The sequence below is a fragment of the Neoarius graeffei genome, chromosome 3 (assembly GCF_027579695.1).
Source record: "Neoarius graeffei isolate fNeoGra1 chromosome 3, fNeoGra1.pri, whole genome shotgun sequence".
Lineage (NCBI taxonomy): Eukaryota > Metazoa > Chordata > Actinopteri > Siluriformes > Ariidae > Neoarius > Neoarius graeffei.
This window is the reverse complement of record NC_083571.1, coordinates 39,976,452-39,998,611: the sequence shown is the minus strand read 5'-3', so window position 1 is coordinate 39,998,611 and position 22,160 is coordinate 39,976,452. Positions and strand designations below refer to the sequence as shown.

Here is a 22,160-nt window from a genome sequence, read left to right as displayed (position 1 = left end):
TTAAGTCAAAATTGTTTACTCAAACTATGTCACCCTGTGAGAATTCTGTTATTTCTTTACAGAAACCTCCTTTTACATGGTGTACACTGGAAGGAAAAAAAAGAGAATAAAGGAGCTTGGATTGGACCAGCCCAGTTTAAACATTAAGAAGCAGGTGATCAGGGTGGGCTTACACTCGAGGCTTCTTCCACTCTTGTTATGACAAACAAAGATCATATTTAATGGCATGCATTCTTTCATTCTACCTTACTTAGCTTATTTAAATAACAGCTTTCTTCATAATGTGAATATCTCTTTATACAAACTAAATAAAAATTCAACTAAAAATAGCTTTCAATTCCTCAAAAATTAAAACCAAACTAAAACTAATTATGCACTCCTAAAACTAGACTGAAATGAAAAACCAAATTGAAAGACTCAATAATAATAAAAACTAATAAAAATTTCAAAACTACAATAACTCTGGCCTTAATAGTGCCCCAATGCATACACACACACAATTTTTTTTTAGCATCAGCCGCCACTGGTAGAAAACATTCTATGATCTTTACGGTATATTTTAGATAAACCAGTCCCCTGAAGATATCCGACGAAGAAATTGCAAGTACTACAATCATTTTTACCATGCTGACAACTCTTTTTTTTTGTAATTGTTGACTGACAATGTAACAAATGACATCCATCCATCCATCCATCCATTATCTGTAGCTGCTTACCCTGTTCTGCAGGGTTGCAGGCAAGCTGGAGCCTATCCCGGCTGACTATGGGTGAGAGGCAGGGTACACCCTGGACAAGTCGCCAGGTTATCGCAGGGCTGACACAGACACAAACAACCATTCATACTCACATTCACACCTATGGTCAATTTAGAGCCAGCAATTAGCCTAACCTGCATGTCTTTGGACTTTGGGGGAAAACGGAGCACCCGGAGGAAACCCAAGCAGACATGGGGAGAACATGCAAACTCCACACTGAAAGGACCTCTCTGGCTGCTGGGCTCGAACCCAGGACCTGCGAGGCAGCAGTGCTAACCATCACCACACCACCGTGCCGCCCTATTAACCTAACATTCTAACGTTAATGCTACAGAAGATTTTAATTGTGGCTTAACCACTGCATGGATGATCAAGTGGACAACTTAATTTACAATGCAGTGTTGTTTTACTTACAACCCCGATTCCAAAAAAGTTGGGACAAAGTACAAATTGTAAATAAAAATGGAATGCAATAATTTACAAATCTCAAAAACTGATATTGTATTCACAATAGAACATAGACAACATATCAAATGTCGAAAGTGAGACATTTTGAAATTTCATGCCAAATATTGGCTCATTTGAAATTTCATGACAGTAACACATCTCAAAAAAGTTGGGACAGGGGCAATAAGAGGCTGGAAAAGTTAAAGGTACAAAAAAGGAACAGCTGGAGGACCAAATTGCAACTCATTAGGTCAATTGGCAATAGGTCATTAACATGACTGGGTATAAAAAGAGCATCTTGGAGTGGCAGCAGCTCTCAGAAGTAAAGATGGGAAGAGGATCACCAATCCCCCTAATTCTGCGCCGACAAATAGTGGAGCAATATCAGAAAGGAGTTCGACAGTGTAAAATTGCAAAGAGTTTCAACATATCATCATCTACAGTGCATAATATCATCAAAAGATTCAGAGAATCTGGAAGAATCTCTGTGCGTAAGGGTCAAGGCCGGAAAACCATACTGGGTGCCCGTGATCTTCGGGCTCTTAGACGGCACTGCATCACATACAGGCATGCTTCTGTATTGGAAATCACAAAATGGGCTCAGGAATATTTCCAGAGAACATTATCTGTGAACACAATTCACCGTGCCATCCACCGTTGCCAGCTAAAACTCTATAGTTCAAAGAAGAAGCCATATCTAAACATGATCCAGAAGCGCAGACGTCTTCTCTGGGCCAAGGCTCATTTAAAATGGACTGTGGCAAAGTGGAAAAATGTTCTGTGGTCAGATGAATCAAAATTTGAAGTTCTTTATGGAAATCAGGGACGCCGTGTCATTCGGACTAAAGAGGAGAAGGACGACCCAAGCTGTTATCAGCGCTCAGTTCAGAAGCCTGCATCTCTGGTGGTATGGGGTTGCATTAGTGCGTGTGGCATGGGCAGCTTACACATCTTTTCTACATTTTTGGTACTGTAGAAGTGATGTAACCCTGTGTCAAAATTCTGCAGGAGACATTATAAACTATAATACGATTAACATCGTGCAGGAGTAATCATATCTTATGAAAATTCTGCAAGATTCATTGGTTCCTAACATCATATCCTGCAAGAATACCAAACTCTTGCAGGCTTAGGCTTTGTAGGACTCCTGAAGGAATATTTTTATTGTGCAGGATTAAGAAGTTCTGCAGGCATTTTTACACTAAATCACGTACATACAGCTGGATTAACTTGTATTTTGTATTACCTGCACAATTTCTGTAGTACACCTTCACAGCCATTCACAAATTCCTGTGGGACTTTTTTGTAAGGGAGTCATTGATTTAAACCCACATTTCAGCACTGAGATATGAGCCAGGATACAACCGATTGCGATGCTATGGATCTGCTGTGAATGCTAGATAGCGTGAAAACATTGAGCATTTATATTACTTTTTGAAAGTTTGCACAGGCCAAAAGAAACAAGGCAGTGGGCTGGGTTTGAGTGTCACACGTGATGTAAATATTAATAAATGTAAAAGTTAAATGTTTCATTCATATGTTCATTGTTCTCATTCTCTCAAAGTGATCACTTTCTACAAACATATGCTATGCCAATTGTGGCAAGGAGCAGCATAAGCAGGAGGTAGGTCTGTTGCAGCAATGCCACCTTGGGGAATTTCACGCTGAGGAAATTAAGTTTAAGGAGTTTTAATCACCAAGGACAAGATCACAGGTTCACGAAAAACCCAAGTGCACTAGAGTAAAGGGAAGGTGAAAGGACACCACCACCAGGAGGGTTGATCTGCTGCGGCTTAAGTCCTCAGCTCCTGCCTTGAAGAGAAAGAAAAACATTTCATATCAATAAAAAAACAACAACCTCAAAATAATCAAAAATGCTAGCACACAAAACATGATAGGCAAAGTAAACAACACAAGACGGACCACAACATCAAATCCTCTAGAAGAATTTGCCCAAAATACCTAATGCAAAATAGGCACTAAACTACTTAAATTAATCTACAAACAGTTACAAAAAAAAAGCAGGTGAAATAATCAGGAAACATTCAAACTATTGAGAAAATAAAAAGAAAAGAAAAGTTAACCGCAACAATATAAATCAATAAATTTTCTATCCAAAGCAAAACTAACACAAGTAGAGCAGTCAGAAAACAAACAACAGAAACACCAGCAGAGATAAGATGCCTGTGAATACAGGACCACTGAATGGGACAGCCAGCCTGGGAGAGGCAGCCCCCAAAGAGACAGCTCCACCAGAGAGGAAAAAAGTCGAAGACTTGAAGGCCACAAGCCGTGATACAAGCTGGATTCTGTGCTGTGACACACAGCATAGAATCCGCCAGATGTAAAGAAATACAAAAAATAGGTAGAACTATAATAAGAGTGGGTAACACGAGGCTAATATACTGCTAATGTGTTGTACAACCTACCTATTCTATTTCTGAAGCAGAGAGTAATTTGAGAATTTACTGAATTAGTGATGGTACCGCGACTGCCATCATCCCAAGACCCCTGTCTCTCCAACCACCCCTTCCTTTTCACCCCTCTTTTCACTTGCACAAATATATGGCCTCAAAATTTAAAAAGCAAACAAATGATCAAAAACAGTCCCGTATAAATGATTATTAAAATGGAAATTTTTAAATATTTACTTGCAAATGTTAAATACAAATCTAAATGTTAGCAAAATATATTCATTGAAACTGGAACTAAATCTTTAAACTGTTATTTGACACAAGTCACTTATCACAATATCTTGCTAAATGTAACAGAATGGCCTTAGACATACAAATGAACAAAAGTCAGACAGAAAGGACTATGTAATTTTTTCAAGCACACCATAATGTTGTGCACAAGGGATCTTATGGCACGTCCTTCATTGCAAAATGTGTTTAAAGTAAAACAGTTGCCAGCAACAGTGGATGTAGGCCTATGCTATTTTTGGCATTAACTTAAACTTATAGTAGGGTTACTCTAAGGTCAAGTGACACATCATTGTAAAATTTACCACTGAGCATTTGAATGTGCTCCGTGCCATTCACAAACCCGCCTCTTTGTGATTTACCACACACTTCGACCCAATTACTTTCCGTCAACCATTTCATGAATATACATGAGAATGCTGTGCTTATGGTATCCTTTGACATTACTGGAAGAAGACTTAGTTGGAGTCACTTGACCAAGATGACCATGGCTTGTGCAAGAGGCTTCCATGAGGTGCTCTCGGTGCTTTTGTTGGGGATGTGTCTCCTCACTTCTGCGCAGGTAGGCTTTTTTATGTACTTACGGTAGCCTACTGTATTTTACAAGTAGCTAGCCTATATTTGAGATAAATATGGTTTAGGATTCGTTGTCAAGTTAAAAAGGAGTGGCTGGTCAAGAATAACTGTCAGAAATTTGAAAGTAATTTTCATATGTAATCTCATTCCATAAATAGATGGAAAAAAGTTTATGTGGCATTAATAATGTGACTGAATTTTTCACATACTGTATTAATTGCGTTTTGGTTTTTTTGGTTTTTTGTTTTTTAGAATTTTTGCAGTAGCTGCCTGTACTTTAGCTTGTAGCATGTGTTAGAGTAAATATGGAGAATCAGTTCTAGACTTTATCAGCATATTGTTAGGCTATATACAGCCTAATAGCTTACTGTCTAAATGCATTAGTTTTAATTTTTACACACCTACTGCTCCATTGTCTGTTTTGTGATGGGCTATTGGAAACAACATCTATCTCAAAGTATATCACACTTGTTCACCAGAACTGCTATAATGGGAATAGGTGAATTATACCTCAGGACATGGTGGTTATGTGGTTCTATGTTTCTTAACAGGAGTTTGTGGGTCCAGCCGGCCCACCAGGCCCTGCTGGTGTCCCAGGAATCGATGGAATTGCCGTGAGTTGAATAGCAATGGTCTAATGCTAACTTGAACCAGAAACTGTCATTTTGTGGCATGTGCTCCTAAACTTAATATACCAAAGAATACGACAGTGATATGCAATCACAGCTAGGCTGAATTACTTAGCATTTATTATAAGGTACTGTCTGAGAGAGAAACAGTTTTGAAATATCATGATTGACTAGGATAGCTGACATAACTTTAAGGTCATGTAACCACATTTGTGGCTTAAAAGAACCTATATGTCAAAAAACACAGTACACAAACTATTTGGAGAAATTACCCCATTCCCACCCAAAACCAAAGTCATATGTGGTGTCTACTTAAAAAAAAAAGGCAAAGAATTACAGCAATAATTTTGAGTAAATTTCAGTAGCATATTTTATTAAGTGAAATCTACTAAAATAATTCAAGTAAAATCACCAAAATCATTTATGCCTAAATAGAATTAGCATGAAAAAAATCTGTTCATTCTACTAATTATTTTAAATGAAACAATGAAGAAATTAAGTAATATTACTTGGTTGCTTTTAGTAACTATACATTATTTTTAACCCAATAAATTAAATAAATACATTAAGCTTTGTTTTACATTAGATGCATGACAGTGTAAATATCAAAACAGTAAAATAATCTAAATCATTTGATAACATTAAAGAAGCGGCCCATTTCTCACATATCACTAAAAAACTTGAATAAAATTCACAAAAAAGTCAGAGGCATATGTAGTTAAGTATTAACTTTTAACACAAGTTAGTATATGTATTGGACCGGTTTTATATTAAAAAATAAATTACATGGCATATTTTTAATGTACAAAAGAAAAAAGAAAAAAGAGAGCATGCAGCTGATTCCAAGCATACAGAGGGAGGAGAGGGGTCTCTTCCTGCTGTGTCTGCTTACTGAGCTGAATATTTGTAATGGGCTTCAATATACACCTGTAAAAAGGGAAATATATTTTTAAAAAAGTTTAATTAAATTATGTTGCAACTTGTGTTAACAGTCCCCACTGGCTTCCATTTACTGCCACTTCAGTAGCTTTACAGTCTTCAATATGAACAGCTATGGAAACTATCATTTTGATTTACCTTAAAACAAAGGAGAAAAGGACAGAAGTCAGAAAAAATATGTCTTAAGTCTTTCACTATTCCACCTGCAAATAAGAGTCTCTGTTGGAATTCACTATCATTGATGCCAATTAGCAAGCTAATTTTGTGTTAAACAGGGAAACTTGGCAATTACAGTTATAACACAGTTACGCTTCATTTGAAAATGCTAAAATGACTAACATTAGCTTGTGTTGTATTATTTTTAAGGTCAGATTTCTGTCTAAAATTGATTGCTAACTTAGCTTCAGTTAGATAATGGTAACTATATTAACATAAGACCGGGTTTCATTAGCAAATGCTAGCAGGCAGTTGAAAAGGATGGTGCATGTAGCTGGCGGACATAATCTCATCTCATCTCATTATCTCTAGCCACTTTATCCTGTTCTACAGGGTCGCAGGCAAGCTGGAGCCTATCCCAGCTGACTACGGACGAACGGCGGGGTACACCCTGGACAAGTTGCCAGGTCATCGCAGGGCTGACACAAAGACACAGACAACCATTCACACTCACATTCACACCTACAGTCAATTTAGAGTCACCAGTTAACCTAACCTGCATGTCTTTGGACTGTGGGGGAAACCGGAGCACCCGGAGGAAACCCACGCGGACACGGGGAGAACATGCAAACTCCGCACAGAAAGGCCCTCGCCGGCCACGGGGCTCGAACCCGGACCTTCTTGCTGTGAGGCGACAGCACTAACCACTACACCACCGTGCCACCCCGGCGGACATAATGTTAAAAAAACAAAAACAAAAAAACAAGTACAAGTAGACTCACAGTAAATGCATTAAATATTTAACATTGCATCTGTCATGTACTGTCAGACAGGAGATGCAGGCCCACCAAATCAGTAAATATACTGATTTGATGCAAATGATAAATTGGGCAATAAATATATTAACTTACCTTAAAACCAAGAACTGAAAATGTGACGAACATCAGTGCACCAAGGAGTAAGAGAGTCAAAGCTTTGGTTACATCAGCAAATAGACTACTCAAATAAAATGATTTGATTTCACATATTTTCCACCTTGAAATAAACAAACAAACAAAAAAAACTGCTGAAAAGTTACTCAAAACATTCAGTTTGATTATTTTCTCTATTTCAACACTGAAACTGACCAAAAATTTGACATGAAAAACAAAATCTTGACTTTTGAAAAAAAAAAAACCAGGGTCACAGGTAAGCTGGAGCCTATCCCAGCTGACTACGGGCGAAAGGCGGGGTACACCCTTGACAAGTTGCCAGGTCATCGTAGGGCTGACACATAGAGACAAACAACCATTCACACTCACATTCACACCTATGGTCAATTTAGAGTCACCAGTTAACCTAACCTGCATGTCTTTGGACTGTGGGGGAAACCGGAGCACCTGGAGGAAACCCACACAGACACGGGGAGAACATGCAAACTCCACACAGAAAAAGCCCTTGTCAGCTGCTGGGCTCGAACCCAGGACCTTCTTGCTGTGAAGTGACAGTGCTAACCACTGTGCCACCCCAAAATTAAATTTACTTAGAATTTATTAGTGGTAAATTTATATTTTTACTGAAATCTGCTTCACCTAATGAATAATTTTTTTGCAGTGTAAATGAACATCTCACACACTTTAGCATGTAAATTGATATTGACTGAAATTTAATTTTATTTAGACTGATATTGATTGAAGTTTTACATTTATAAAACAGTCTAGATCTGTTTTATGCATACTTTAAAGTTAGATTTTTTTAGGGATTTGTTTGTATTTAGTTTATATTCATGTGGGATGTAAAAATATTGCTACATAGGGTCTAGCAGTTGATATACCCCCTGCTAAATACATCTCAGTCTTCATATGTTTAAATTAGTAAGACCAAAAACAAACAAACAAACAAACAAGCAAACAAACAAGCAAAAAACTCTATGCTTTAAAATGCAATTTACTTTTTTAAAAAGTTACTCAATCACATGCTTGCTCCAAGCTGTTTTTTCAGTGCTCACCCTATGAACATGCATTTTCAATTGAATAGCTAATAATAGCAGTATCTTTGGCTATTCACATATGTATGCCTTCACTCTGCAGACCTACTCTGAAGTTACCTGTGCATAGCCTGAGATGATATCAAGTAGTTATACATTTCAGTAGGTGTTTGATGGTAGGACAGTATTTATTATGTTACTGTTTTTTTTTTAACAGATCCTACATAAAAAGTAAAAAAATAAAAATAAAAAAATCTTGCCCTGTTTACTGATTGTGGCCTTACCCAAATGCAAGCTAGTGCTGCTGCTGTTGCAATAAAGCAATGACTGTTTTATAGGTCTATGTTTTTGTTATCTCTGTGATTCCACTGATTCATTAACCACATTCATTAACCAAATACCTAATGTCAGTATAGTTTCTAACACTATAGGTACTGATGATGTATCAATAATTTATAAATAGTTAGTTTTTTTTCCATTCTGATTGTTTCGTTTTCAACATCTGTTTGAAAGCAGAACCAGAAACTTCCATATTTAAACAAGTATAGATACTGATTACCCCATCTAAAATAATATGTTTGACCACCCCATTTTCACATTTAAACAACTACAGGCTTCAATTACCTTGTTTAAAATAATTTGTTCAACCTTCCCACTACTTAGCCCATTCTTGTGTGCTTTATCTAGGCTGTGAATGTTGATATAATTCACTAGCTAACTAAGTACATCATTGCTAGTGTAGCAGAGGTCACTAAGTGAAGCAGTTCAGTGCCACTGTAAACCAAATAGATTATAAGTGTAGTAAGTACTGTACACCAGACTAAAAATTAAAATAATGTTTATTTCCTTACTTATCATACATAAAACCCTTTTCTAAGGCTTCAGTGTTTTGCCCTTTTCATGTGTTCTATAACAGTAAATCAGGGTCATGTCAGGGTCAAAGACCCTGCTACTGGTATCACTGTAACCAAGTACCACCTGCTACATGGACGGGTAGTTGACGTCTAAACTGGCTCCCTCATAGGTGTTATGCTGGTGAGGAGGGTGGCATGTCACCCAGCAAGATTAAAAACAAGACCTGACAAAGGGCAGATGAGCTCCTCTTGAGCCAACAGCCATCATGCACATTTTATGAGAGTAGGTGGGGCTCTCAAGCCTTGGATGGCAATCCACCTAGGGGAATGACACTCCAGAATAAAGCCTGCATCCTTGCACGACACTTGTCTCGTGGCAGCCCTTGCACCAGACAGCTGATGGCACATATTGGACGAGAGAGTGGGACTGGAATGCACACACCTTTCTCGCTAAAATCAACTCAGGTGCAGGTCATCCTGTGACACTAAAATGAGATGACTTTCCACTCTTTTTTTTTGAGTCATGTGTTGCCCTCGATGTGAAAATCCATTAAAAAAAATTACAGTAAATGTTGTGCCAAGGAAAGACTGTAGTCTTCTTTAACAGTACTATTGTGTGAGAAGGTTGTCTATTTTTCCAAGGCTCATGTTGGGATGGAGCTCTCTAGTACCAAGTTCAGACAGAATTTTTGAGATTGGATTTCTATTTTTATATTCTTTAGAAATTAGACATAGTTTAACACCAAATGGCAAGGAAGTGCATTTAATTGAATTTGCATGCTGAACTCCTTCTGAGCCAAAAGTCAGATAGAAACTTACAATAATAATGTCACTTTTTTTCTTTCAGGGGGAAAGTGGTGAAAATGGAGAAGATGGTTCTGCAGTATGTACTGACATGTTGATTTAATTAAATTGCAATAACTGTATAAAATATCTGTAGAATAAAATAGTTTTAATTTGAAGGGACTTGATGGTGATCCTGGGAAACCTGGTTCTGCTGGACTTCCTGGATTGCCTGGAGATGATGTAAGTGTTTCACCAAGCATCTATTCACTATTTGCTTGAGGTCTACAGTACAGCCATATTGTCAAATGTGTGAGGGACATTGAGAGTTCTTTTCTGTGTGTTGGTGTGTGGGTGAGATGAGGTGGTGAGTGATCTCTACAAATAGGCCAAAAAAAGCTAAGAATTTCTCTCACCTGACTGAAGCAACAACCCAGTAAATGCCTCCTTCTTTAGACAACAGTCTTTTTGTCTAAGCCTGGAGAGCTCTGTAAGTTTATGAACAGAAAGCTTCTTTTGCACTTGCCCAGATATCCAATATAGGCAGTGAATAGCATAAACAGGTTTTACATGTTTGTTTACATGTATGTTTACATTGTTTACATCTTACATGTTTCTTTTGCATAATCTAAATAAAAATAAACACAACTTAAAAAAAGTAAACATGCTGTTTATGACTTAGATGCACAGGATCACATGGGAGCTTTTTTTTTTTTCAAAATGACTTTCTGCACTTGTTTGTATAGAAGTGAATTGTCTCTCAACTCTTTATGTTTTATGAAATACTTTATGCTTCTGGCTTTCAAATCAGTTTTTGCTAAGTTAATGAAGGATACATCTGTGTGCAGAGGATAAAGAGGATACAGAGGATGTTTCTGTTTAAAAATTCTCAGGCTTATGAGGAATGATATCTTGAATGAATGTGTCTTGTTTGGGAAGGTCAAATATTTAAACCTCTAGACTATGGATAGTATGTGTACACTTTACAAAGCATGCTCTTCTAGCTCTATCCAATCTGACAAAACTGCAAATGTGCCAAAATAAAAAAAAAGATTTAAATTTGATTAGTATACATACTGTATTATACATACAATACTATACATACTATACTAATATGCCATATATGAACTCTATGTTTGTTTTTATTTACATGTGGATGTAGCAGCAGCATGATAAAATCCACACACTGGCATTATCAAGAATTTCCCTTGGGATTAACAAAGTCCTGTCCCGTCCCATCCCGTCCCATCCCTAATCCTTTAGGGCAGTGTTTCTCAGTCCTTCTCCTGGAGTACCACCACCTGCTCCTGATTCAACTTTCAGGACAATTTAAAGTCACTGTGTTTATTCCAAATGAGTACATGACTCGAAATGTCATTTAACAGTACTAAAATTATAGCGTTACATCTCTGATAGTCCTGTGTATAGAAATATATTTGTTATGTAAACATGTATGTATGTAATTACATTGTTAAATGTTACCAAGCCTAGAAATAATTTAATCATGGTTGAACATTTTTGAGTTTCTGAAAATGGTCTATCGGGGTCATTGCTTCTGTATGAATTTGCTGTATTTAATTGGATGAAATGACTGTATAGGATTTCCCATATTTTTTGAACCTCTCTTGTTCTTAGGGTTTGACTGGTCCCACAGGAGATGCAGGCCCAGGTGGCCCCACTGGACAGAAGGTGAGAGAAAAATTAATTCCTTAACTTTCTTTTTGATAGATGATAGTATAGAAATTGCTGTTCAGAGCCATTCTTTGTGAATAATAAGCCATAATTGTGCCTCTGTCCCCTTAAAAATATTGTTTAATCGTGTGCCTATCACACAAACAAGAATATGACACTTTGTCTCTATTTTGTTAATTGTCTTTTTTAGACTCAATGATCCAATATATGGCTCCTTGTTGTTACCTTATTGTTATGACAGGGATTTTTTTTTTAATTGTGCATTTAAATATTTGTTGTATGATGCAGGGAGAGCCAGGGAAACCTGGACCTCGGGGAGAAGCTGTAAGTACGAAAAAAATCTGGTGAAATTTTTACATACTTTGTCATTAGCAGAAACAAATTACTAACTTACCTTAATCAGTGTAATCAGTAATGCCAGACTCATCTATGTGTTTCATAATATTAATAATTAATAATAATTCTTAATAATAATTAATAATTAATCTTAATGTTTAGGTCCCAGTGGGATAAATTTTGTGTTCAACATTTAATTGTGTGTTTTTTTCCCCTGTGATTTTTCCATAAACAATTGCACATTCACTTATTATAAACTAGCAAAAATATTTGTACAGAATACTTTTCTACTGAGGGCATATATGAAGAACTTGGTCTCTCAACTCATCTTCCTTCTTTCTAGGGTATTGGGTTTGATGGACCACTGGTAAGTTCTTGTTTTCTGCCTCAATTATTGTGAACTCCAGTACGCTGCCAAGGACTAATTGGTTTTACACAACGAATGGATTCAACAGCTTGTATTTTTAATTTTTATGTGCAGGGACCACCAGGGCCTGGTGGACTTCCAGGTGACCCTGGTGAAGTTGGCCCTCCTGTGAGTAGCTTATTTGCACTAAACTTATGGTTTTATTGTGTACATATTTGCAGTCATGATTCAATGGATAAAAAAAAGGAAATAAGTGGTTGGTCAGATTTAAGAGAAAATAGTATATATAGTTATGCTATAACTTCTCAGAAGGATGTCGATGCTAACAGGAAAAATTCATGTGTGGCGTGATAGCACAGTGGGTAATATTGTTAGCACACCAGAGCCATGGGTTTGGTCTTGAGCATATAGGTAACTGCATGGAGTTTGATTTTATTCCAGGACTTTGAATATACATTGACAAATCATGTTGGCTGCATGAAAATAAACTGTGGTAATGCAACTCAGTTCATTCATGTGGAACCAGTGTATGCATTTGAATTAAGTAAATTCAATGAACTCTTTTTTAGTGTATGCTTAGTAAAGCATACAGTATTTTACAAGCTGCTGCTTACAATTTATTTCTTGTACAATAGGGAGCCATGGGTGCCAGGGGGCCAGAAGGACCCCGTGGGCCACCAGGACCTCGTGTAAGTATCGTCCTTCGTGAAAGAGATACAATGAACTGTGTACTTTTAATAAAGTTAATGGTTATATACACTGCCCTGCCAAAAAAAAAAAATACTGTAGTAATTATCCAATCAAAGGCTCTTATGTATTTGCTTATTTAAATCCAAATGGAAACCTCTTTTTTTTGGTTGGACAGTGTAGAATGCCATATGTTTTACTGTAAACTAACATTCTAGATAGATAGATAGATAGATAGATAGATAGATAGATAGATAGATAGATAGATAGATAGATAGATAGATAGATAGATAGAAACTTTATTGATCCCGAGGGAAATGACAGTGTTATAGTAGTGGTAAAAAGACATTCACAAATAACCATAAATACAGTAAGACATAACAGTGCAAAGCAGAAAAAAAGAAACAAAAAATAATCTAATGGGAAAAACAAACTTGTAAACAAGCCATTTGGATATTATGCAAGAAAATGGGAAAATGTCCATTAAAATGTTCCATGACATAGTTTTAATACTATTGCTACTCCTCCTCCTATTACTACTACTACTAATAATAATAATAGCAACAGCAGCAGTAACACAGGTTCAACTACTACTACTAACAGTACAAAATAATAATAATAATAATAATAATAATAATAATAATAATAATAATAATAATAATAGACTATGGAAGGGTGGCACAGTGGTGTAGTGGTTAGCACTGTCACCTCACAGCAAGAAGGCTCTGGGTTCAAGTCCAGTGGCCGACAGGGGCCTTTCTGTGTGGAGTCTGCATGTCCTCCCTGTGTCTGCATGGGTTTTCCTCTGGGTGCTCCGGTTTCCCCGACAGTCCAAAGACATGCAGGTTAGGCTAATTGGTGGCTCCAAATTGACCTTAGGCGTGAGTGTGAATTGTCGTTTGTCTCTATGTGTCAGCGCTGCGATGATCTGGCGATTTGTCCAGGGTGTACCCCACTTCTCGCCCATAGTCAGCTGGGATAGGCTCCAGCTTGCCCGTGACCCTGCACAGTGGTTATGGATAATGGATGGGTAATGACTATGGGAAATAAGGACTGTTGTTGTAGTCCTGGTAGTGGTTGGGGCTTTAGGCTCAGTGATGAAGACCCTTGAAAAATGGCTAGATAAGCTGGAATTGAAGATTGATGTAGTTCTCCTACAGAAGACAGCTTTCTTAGGCACAGCTAGGATATTAAGGAAGGTGCTTAAAACCTAAGTGGAGAAAGACTCAATGAACCTTTACCCATGGGTTGTGGCTTGCTCCTTTGGGTGAATTATCGGTAAAAGATCGGTCAGTGTTTAAGATAATAATAATAATAATAGTTGTAGTGGTAATTGTGTTATGTAACTGTGGGTGAATGGACAGATATAAGTGCAGGAAGAGCTTTTATTTAAAAACAGGCAGGCAAACAGTTCAAAAACATAAGACAAAGGCAGGGTCATGGAATGGGCAATGGTCAAGTGAGGCAAAATCAGAAAGGCAATACACAGATACAAGGCTTGGTAATGTGAGACACTAGATACAGTGCTTATACTTTGCAAAGTCTGTGTGTTTAGGGAGCCATTATAACTGCATGCTGTGATTGCACTCTAATCTTGAACAGGTGCATGGTAATTAGTTGTAACGGCATTGCACGCATTGTAGTCAATGGCACAAGCTGTGCACTCTGAGTGCCAATGTGTGTGGAAGTAGAAGTGCAAATGCGCTCTAGTCCTGGTTCTGTGGGAAGTTAAGTCAAGGTCATTTGTATAGCATTTTTTAACAACAGACACTGCTGCAAAGCAGCTTTAAAGAAAATTTAAGACTTTAAACATATAAGCTAATTTTATCCCTAATAAATTTATTTATCCCTATAAAGTCAGTACTGTTGTGACAGTAAGGTGCCTCATATAGTCTGATTGCTGTAGGTAAGAATGATCTGGCACGGTACTCTGTAATACAGCGCAGATGTATCAGTCTGTTACTGAAGGTTCTGTTTATGTGTGATGTAGAGTGTGTGTTTTTTTCCATGATAGATAGCAGTTTGCCAAGTATCCTTTCTTCACAAACTGCCTCCAGTTTTTGAAAAATGGATCCAGCTGGACTCCTATAACATTATTCATATCAAGTTTATTTGTTAGATTAGATAAAACTTTATTGATCCCTTTGGGCGGGTTCCCTCAGGGAAATTAAGATTCCAGCAGCATCATTACAGATAAACAGAGAAAAGAAATAGAGAAAAACTCCTAGATAAATTAAAATAAATTAAGTATTTACATATACAAATATAAAAAGAATAAGATATGGGGAAGAGAGGAAGGGGGGAAGGAGGGGGGAAAAGGTGGGGAGAAGGGGGGGCGGTGGTAGGAAAGATATTGCACTTTATATTGCACATTGTCTGGTATTGCTTATTGTTAGGCTAGGCTACTGCTCCTTCCCATCCTCTGTCCTCCTGTTACCCCTCCTCCCCCCCAGAGAGGAATTGTACAGTCTGATGGCGTGAGGGACAAAGGAGTTTTTGAGTCTGTTCGTCCTGCACTTGGGAAGGAGCATTCTGTCACTGAACAGGCTCCTCTGGTTGCTGATGACGGTGTGCAGAGGGTGACTGGCATCGTCCATAATGTTCAATAGTTTGTCCATAGACCTCTTCTCTGCCACCGTCACCAGAGAGTCCAGCTTCATGCCAACCACAGAGCCGGCCCACCTGATCAGTTTGTCCAGCCTGGATGTGTCCTTCTTGGATGTGCTTCCCCCCCAGCACATCATGGTTTAAAATAGGACACTGGTGACCACAGACTGATAGAACATCCACAGGAGTTTCCTGCAGATGTTAAAGGACCGCAACCTCTTAAGGAAGTATAGCCTGCTCTGTCCCTTCCTGTATAAGTGTTTGGTGTTGCAAGTCCAGTCCAGCTTGCTGTCCAGCCACAGCCCGAGGTACTTGGAGGAATCCACAGCCTCCACCTCAACTCCCTCGATCAGAACTGGTCATGACCTTGGTCTGGACTTCCTAAAGTCAATGACCAGCTCCTTGGTCTTTGAGGTGTTGAGCTGCAGATGGTTCCTGTTGCACCACACAGCAAAGTCCCTCACCAGGCTCCTATACTCCTCCTCTCTGTCGTCACTGATACACCCAATGATGGCTGTGTCATCGGCAAACTTCTGAATGTGACACAGCTCCAAGTTGTAGCAGAAGTCCGCGGTGTACAGGGTGAAGAGAAGAGGGGCCAGCACCATGCCCTGGGGTGCTCCGGTGCTGCTAATCACAGTGTCAGACGTGATGTCCTTCAGCCTGACGTACTGCGGCCTGTCAGTGAGGTAGCTAGAGATCCGGGTGACCAGGCAGGGGTCCACTCGCATCCTGTTCAATTTGTCCTGAAGCAATAGGGGCTGGATGGTGTTGAAGGCACTCGAGAAGTCCAAGAAGAGGATCCTCACTGTGCCATTTCCCTTATACAGATGCGAGTGGGCTTGGTGTAGCAGGTAGAGGATGGCGTCTTCCACACCGACACCTGCCCGGTACGCAAACTGCAGACAGTCCTGGGCATGTTGTACCCAAGGGCGCAGATAGCACAGGGGACGGGGGGGACATGTTCCCCCAGATTTATAGTGACCCCCCATCTGTCCCCCCCACCCACCGTCCCTACGTAAGGCGCCACACATAGGTAGAAAAAGTGAGGATTAATGTTCCGTTAGTTAGACTAACTTCCACTGCAGCACAAAGTTGAAATGGCAGCAGCAGCAGCCTTGTCAGTGATCAATCCACATTTTCCCCTTCTTGAATCGGTGTAGACTGGAGCAGATCCTTGCAGAGTTGGGAAAACAAGGTGTTCATTTTCCACATAATTCTCGGTTAATAACACTGCACAGCTCATCCATTTGATAGCAGTGGTGTTTCTGCTGCGACTAATGGTGCATTCAGTTGTACTCGTAAGTTGGAAGTTTGAAGTCGGAAAAGCATTGAAATCCAGCATCTCCCAGCATAAACGTTGGGGTTTTCATTTCATTTCATTAACTGGCCATTTTTTTCGAATTCCATGTTCCATGATGTCCCAGCTTTTAAACTGGGAAGCGCTCAGTTCTGAGGTTATGTTGCTCGGAGCTCCAAGTTCCGACTTCCAATGTAAATGTAACGCACCATCTCGACCCCGGGGTCCTAAGAGGAGCTGGGGACTTTGCCTGTCACGGTAACCATAGTGATCATAAACAACTGTCTAATGACCAAGCTGGTGATCTTTCTGCCACATTAAGCCAGAGAAGAGGGGGAAAAAATCACAGCGTTTGTTTCAAGAACCAAAAGATGTAAATATCCTATGCCTGTTGCCTTTCCCAGATGTGACAAATACTTGTTTTGTAATGTTGAGTAGCTAGTCTGATAATAATAAGAAGGAATTTGGACTTACCTGAAGTAGGCTAAATGTAAAATAACAGCATTCTAGGCTGTAGGTGAATATCTTTTAATGTTGTTATTTTTATGTATAATGTTATTTTAGTAAGCAGCAACTGTTAACTGAAATTATGAGATTCAAGATGTTAACATTGTCCTGCTGGCCTGCAGGCAATCCCTGGTGGGGTCAACAATGAAAAAACAAAAAACAGTTAGCTACAGCGTTTTTTCAAAAACCAAGCAATGTTGACCAGGTAGGCCTTTGTCTACCAATGTTCATTCAGTTAGAAAACTCACAATTCGAATGTATATTGAAGCTTCAGTACACACACACATTTTATTTATATATATATATATATATATATATATATATATATATATATATATATATATATATATATGTGACCCCTCACCGAATCCAGGGACACATGTCGGCCGAAACGAATCCGAGATAATCGCAAAAGAAGCATTTTTTTTCGAAATTTGTGATTTTTGTTTTTTTCCATCATGTGCAAGTTGAGATCTTGAAGAATGCAATCAGTATTTCAGATAATCGATTGTTTTGTTGGAAAAGCATACATTTTTTGTTGCAAATTGTCTCGTTTTGTCAGGACTGTAGCCTGCTGGGGGGTGTGGGTAAATTACCATATGGGCCATTCACATGATGATTTAAGTCTTTTTTTTTTTCGCGAATCAGCTGTATGATGCGAGCTGAGCTCGTGGCTACTTAACCTGCATAGAGGCGTGTGATTTCACTATGGAATGAGCAAGCTAAACAGAGCGCAGAGGAGCTGAAACACCGCGAAGCAAACAGACACACGGTATTTACATCGGAGATAACCATTTCTAGCAAAAAACCCCCGCAACCTCGTTTTCCAGATTGAATGGAATATTTGAATGATCGGATTATACACGGACCGTTCTAGGACTACATATTCCATCGGAGGCATTGGTGTGTGCAAGGCGCCGTTTCTCTTTCTGATGGGGTAAGTTTATTAATCTAAGGCTGTGTGGTTAGTTTTGCATGTAACGGAGAGTGTTGTGGTTTGGTTAAGCCTAGGTCACAACCGGACGTACGATTTTTTGGCCGTGCAATTTTTGGCGTTTCCCAAATCGCTGCATTTTTTTTTTTTTGTTCACGGAGAAAGACGCACGTTGGCCATAAGTTTGTCTTGCAACCTGAAAAAAACGTAAGCGCCCGTAGAGTTTGTTTGACATGACAACGAACCCCTGTGGCCGGTCTGCGGCTCGAAGATCAGCACGTCACACGCGCGCTCTAGTGTGTTTCATGCATGCTCTCGTGCGTTTCTTGCATTTTTTCCATGTAGACCGGCCGTAGGAGCACGTACTGTACGGCCGGTTGTGACCGAGGCTTTACATGAAACTAGTGCTGTTAGTTGTGTCATCATTGTGCTATCTTTCTTTCTTACGGTGTGAGTAATTTTTCAACCACAAAACGTTAAAGTATACTTTAGGACTTATTTTTGTACTTCATAATTGTTTTGGGCATACTTTGCATGGAAGGAAAATTGACATGGTGATCTTTGTTTACATGAAAGTAGCATCGTGCTAGCTAATAAGGGGTAGAGCTTTCCTTAATATCATGCAAATGAGCCATTATGTGCCCGCCCTACACCCAGAGTAGCTGAGATGGAAAACTTTGAGGGCGATTTTCTCCCTTTTCTGTTTTAAGAAGTATACACTTTCAAAAGGCCACACATTCTTCAAATATTGTCAGATCTCCACATGGAAGGCATCATTGGAAAGCTTAGAAACTGTACTTTCTGAATCTGTCAATAACTCAAAATGCCCTCGGGCAGACATGTGTCCCTGGATTCTATTTTCTGACACATATATGCATTTACACAAAATGGAATCATTTGCTGACAGCTCAGTCCCCCCCAGTTCAAAAATCCTATCTGTGCCCCTGGTTGTACCTGGGGTCTGAGGAGGCTGAAGAAGAGCCGCTCCAATGTCTTCATCAGATGTGAAGTGAGTGCCACCGGTCGGAAGTCATTCAGCTCACTGGGCTGATTCTTTTTGGGAACTGGAATGATATATGATGTCTTCCAGAGGGTGGGCACTCTCCCCAGCTGCAGGCTGAGGTTGAAGATGCATTGGAGTGGTTCACCCAGTTCAGCAGCACAGGTCTTCAGTAGTCGGGGACACACCTTGTCCGGGCCTGCTGCTTTCCTGGGGTGAAGTTTCCTCAGTTGAGCTCTGACCTGGTCTGCAGTAATGCATGGAGGAGTCTGTGTTGAGGTGGGGGATGAGGGGGAGGAGGGGGAGGAGGGGGCTGCTGTGATGACTGGGGGGAGGTGTGTTGAGGGAAGAAGGAAAGATGGCTGCAGTGAGGGAGAGGGTGGGGGGGACATGGGCTGGTTGAACCGATTGAAAAAGTCATTCAACTCATTCGCCCTCTCCACTGTCCCCTCAACGACTCTGGTCTTTGTATTGTGGCCTGTGATGGTTTTCACACCTTCCCAGACCTCCCTCATGCTGTTCTCCTTCAGCTTCTGCTCCACCTTCCTCCTGTAGCTGTCCTTAGCTTCCCTCATGCAGCGTTTTACCTCCTGCTGTGCTGCTTTCATCGCCTCCCTATCCCTGCTCCTGAAGGCAGCCTTCTTCCTGTTGAGGACAGCTTTGACTTCCTGTGTTACCCATGGCTTGTTATTAGGGTAACACTGTACAGTTTTAGCAGGGGAGACCACGTCTGCACAGAAGTTAAGGTAATCCGTCAGGCAGTGTGTCAGCCCCTCTATGTCCTCACAGTGTGGGCTAAGCAGCACATCCCAGTCCGTGATGTCATAACAGTCCCTGAGGGCATCTTCCATTTCAGGGGACCACCTCCTGATGGAGCTAGTTGTTGCAGGCTGCCTTTGAACCGGGGGGGGGGGGGGGGGGGTGTACTTTGGCTTTAGAAGAACCAGGTTGTGGTCAGACTTCCCTAGTGGGGGGAGGGGTGTGGCTCTGTATGCATCCCTCACATTAACATACAGCAAGTCAATTGTCCTGTTGTTCCTTGTTGGACAATCCACAGCCTGGTAAAAAGCAGCCAAAGTAGAGTCCAAAGTAGCATGATTAAAGTCCCCAGAAATGATGATAAATGCCTCAGGGTGCTGTGTCTGCAGCCTTACTGTGACAGAATGAATCCTTTCACATGCAGCAGCTGTGTCTGCCCTCGGAGGGATGTAAACACAGATGGTGATCACATGACTGAACTCCCTTGGCAGATAATATGGCCGCAGGCTAACGGCTAGCAGCTCCAAGTCCGGGCAACATAAAACTGTCTTTATGTCCTGGGTTACACCAGTGATTGTTAACATAAATGAAGAGTCCCCCACCTTTGCTTTTCCCGCATGTGTTAGTGTCTCTGTTGGCTCTCACAGCAGTGAATCCCCACAGGTCCACGTTAGCATCCAGTACAAGGTGTGTTAGCCATGTCTCTGTAAAGATAAATAAGCTGCTCTCCTGGTAAATCCACTGGTTGTTCAGAGCGGAAAGCTCGTCGACTTTATTCGGCAGCGAGTTCACATTCCCCATGATAACAGAGGGAATGGATGGTTTGTAGCGCTGCTGGTTGTCTGCTAGCCTAGCCTTTAGCTTAGCTCCAGCCTTGTAGCCCCTGGGTTTCCTCCTCAGCTCTGCCAGGATGGGGTGTCATATCCCAGCTCGTCCCATTGTTTTCAGGGCCAGCAGCTCCTCTCTTGAATAAGTGAGAAAACTGGCTCCTGGTTGTGTGTTAAAGTTAAAAATATCCATGTTATATAAGTAAAACACACTATGTCTTCGTAAGAAGAGCAGAAAGTAAAAAAAGGTGGAAAAAAGAGGTTTAAAGAGCTAAAAACTACAGAGCTACTGGAGAGGCAGCTGTCTCACACGGTGCCCATGAGCTTTCTGTATCACACATTTTTGTATCGCATGTTTAACAACAGATATTGTCACAAAGTAGTTTTACAGAAAATTAAATACTTTAAACATCCATCCATCCATTTTCTTCTGCTTATCTGAAGTTGGATCATGGTGGCAGCAGGCTAAGCAGGGTATTCCAAGCGTCCCTCACCCAAGCAATGCTTTCTAGTTTCTTCTGGGGGATCCCAAGGCGCTCACAGGCCAAGTGAGATACTGTATATAATAGCTCCAGCATGTTCTGGGTCTACCCTGAGGTCTCCTCCCAGTTGGATGTGCCCGGAAAACCTCCAAAGGAAGGTGCCCAGGGGGCATCCTAATCAGATACCCAAACCACCTCAGCTGACTCCTTTCGACATGAAGGAGCAGCAGGTCTACTCCGAGATCCTGCCGGATGTTTGAGTTCCTCACCCTATCTCTAAGGGTGAACCCAGCCATCCTATGCAGAAAGCTCATTTCAGCCACTTGTATCTGTGATCTCATCCTTTCAGTCACTACCCAGAGCTCATGACCATAGGTGAGGGTTGGAACATAGATTGAATGGTAAATCAAAAGCTTTGCCTTCCGGCTCAGCTCCCTCTTCACCATGACGGACCGGTACAACACCCGCATTACTGCTGACACCACCCAATCTGCCTTTCCATCTCACGCTCCATTTTACCATCACTCGTGAACAAGACCCTGAGATACTTGAACTCCTTCACTTGGGGCAGCAACTCACTTCCAACCATTTTCCGGCAGAGAACCATGGCCTCAGATTTGGAGGTGCTGACTCTCATTCCCGCTGCTTCACTCTCAGCTGTCAACCATCCCAGTGCTTGCTGAAGGTCATGCTCTGAAGAAGCCAACAGAACCGCATCATCTCCAAAAAGCAAAGAGGCAATTCTGAGGTTCCCAAATCAGACACCCTCCTCACCCCAGCTGCACCTTGAGATCCCATCCATGAATATCACAAACAGGATCAGTGACAAGGGGCAGCCTTGGCAGAGTCTAACAC

At 40.4% G+C, this 22,160-nt stretch overlaps 1 protein-coding gene across 1 annotated transcript in view; it reads left to right on the top strand.

Moving 5' to 3' along the window:
• The first annotated feature begins 4,331 nt into the window (after positions 1-4,331).
• col9a1b (collagen, type IX, alpha 1b) overlaps positions 4,332-22,160 on the top strand; it is a 117,159-nt gene continuing 99,330 nt past the window's right edge. Inside the window, exons 1-9 of the mRNA XM_060915648.1 lie at positions 4,332-4,466; positions 5,032-5,094; positions 9,872-9,907; positions 9,988-10,050; positions 11,443-11,496; positions 11,788-11,823; positions 12,179-12,202; positions 12,317-12,370; positions 12,838-12,891. Of these exons, the coding sequence (XP_060771631.1) occupies positions 4,332-4,466; positions 5,032-5,094; positions 9,872-9,907; positions 9,988-10,050; positions 11,443-11,496; positions 11,788-11,823; positions 12,179-12,202; positions 12,317-12,370; positions 12,838-12,891 (519 nt within the window). The remainder of the gene's footprint in view (positions 4,467-5,031; positions 5,095-9,871; positions 9,908-9,987; positions 10,051-11,442; positions 11,497-11,787; positions 11,824-12,178; positions 12,203-12,316; positions 12,371-12,837; positions 12,892-22,160) is intronic.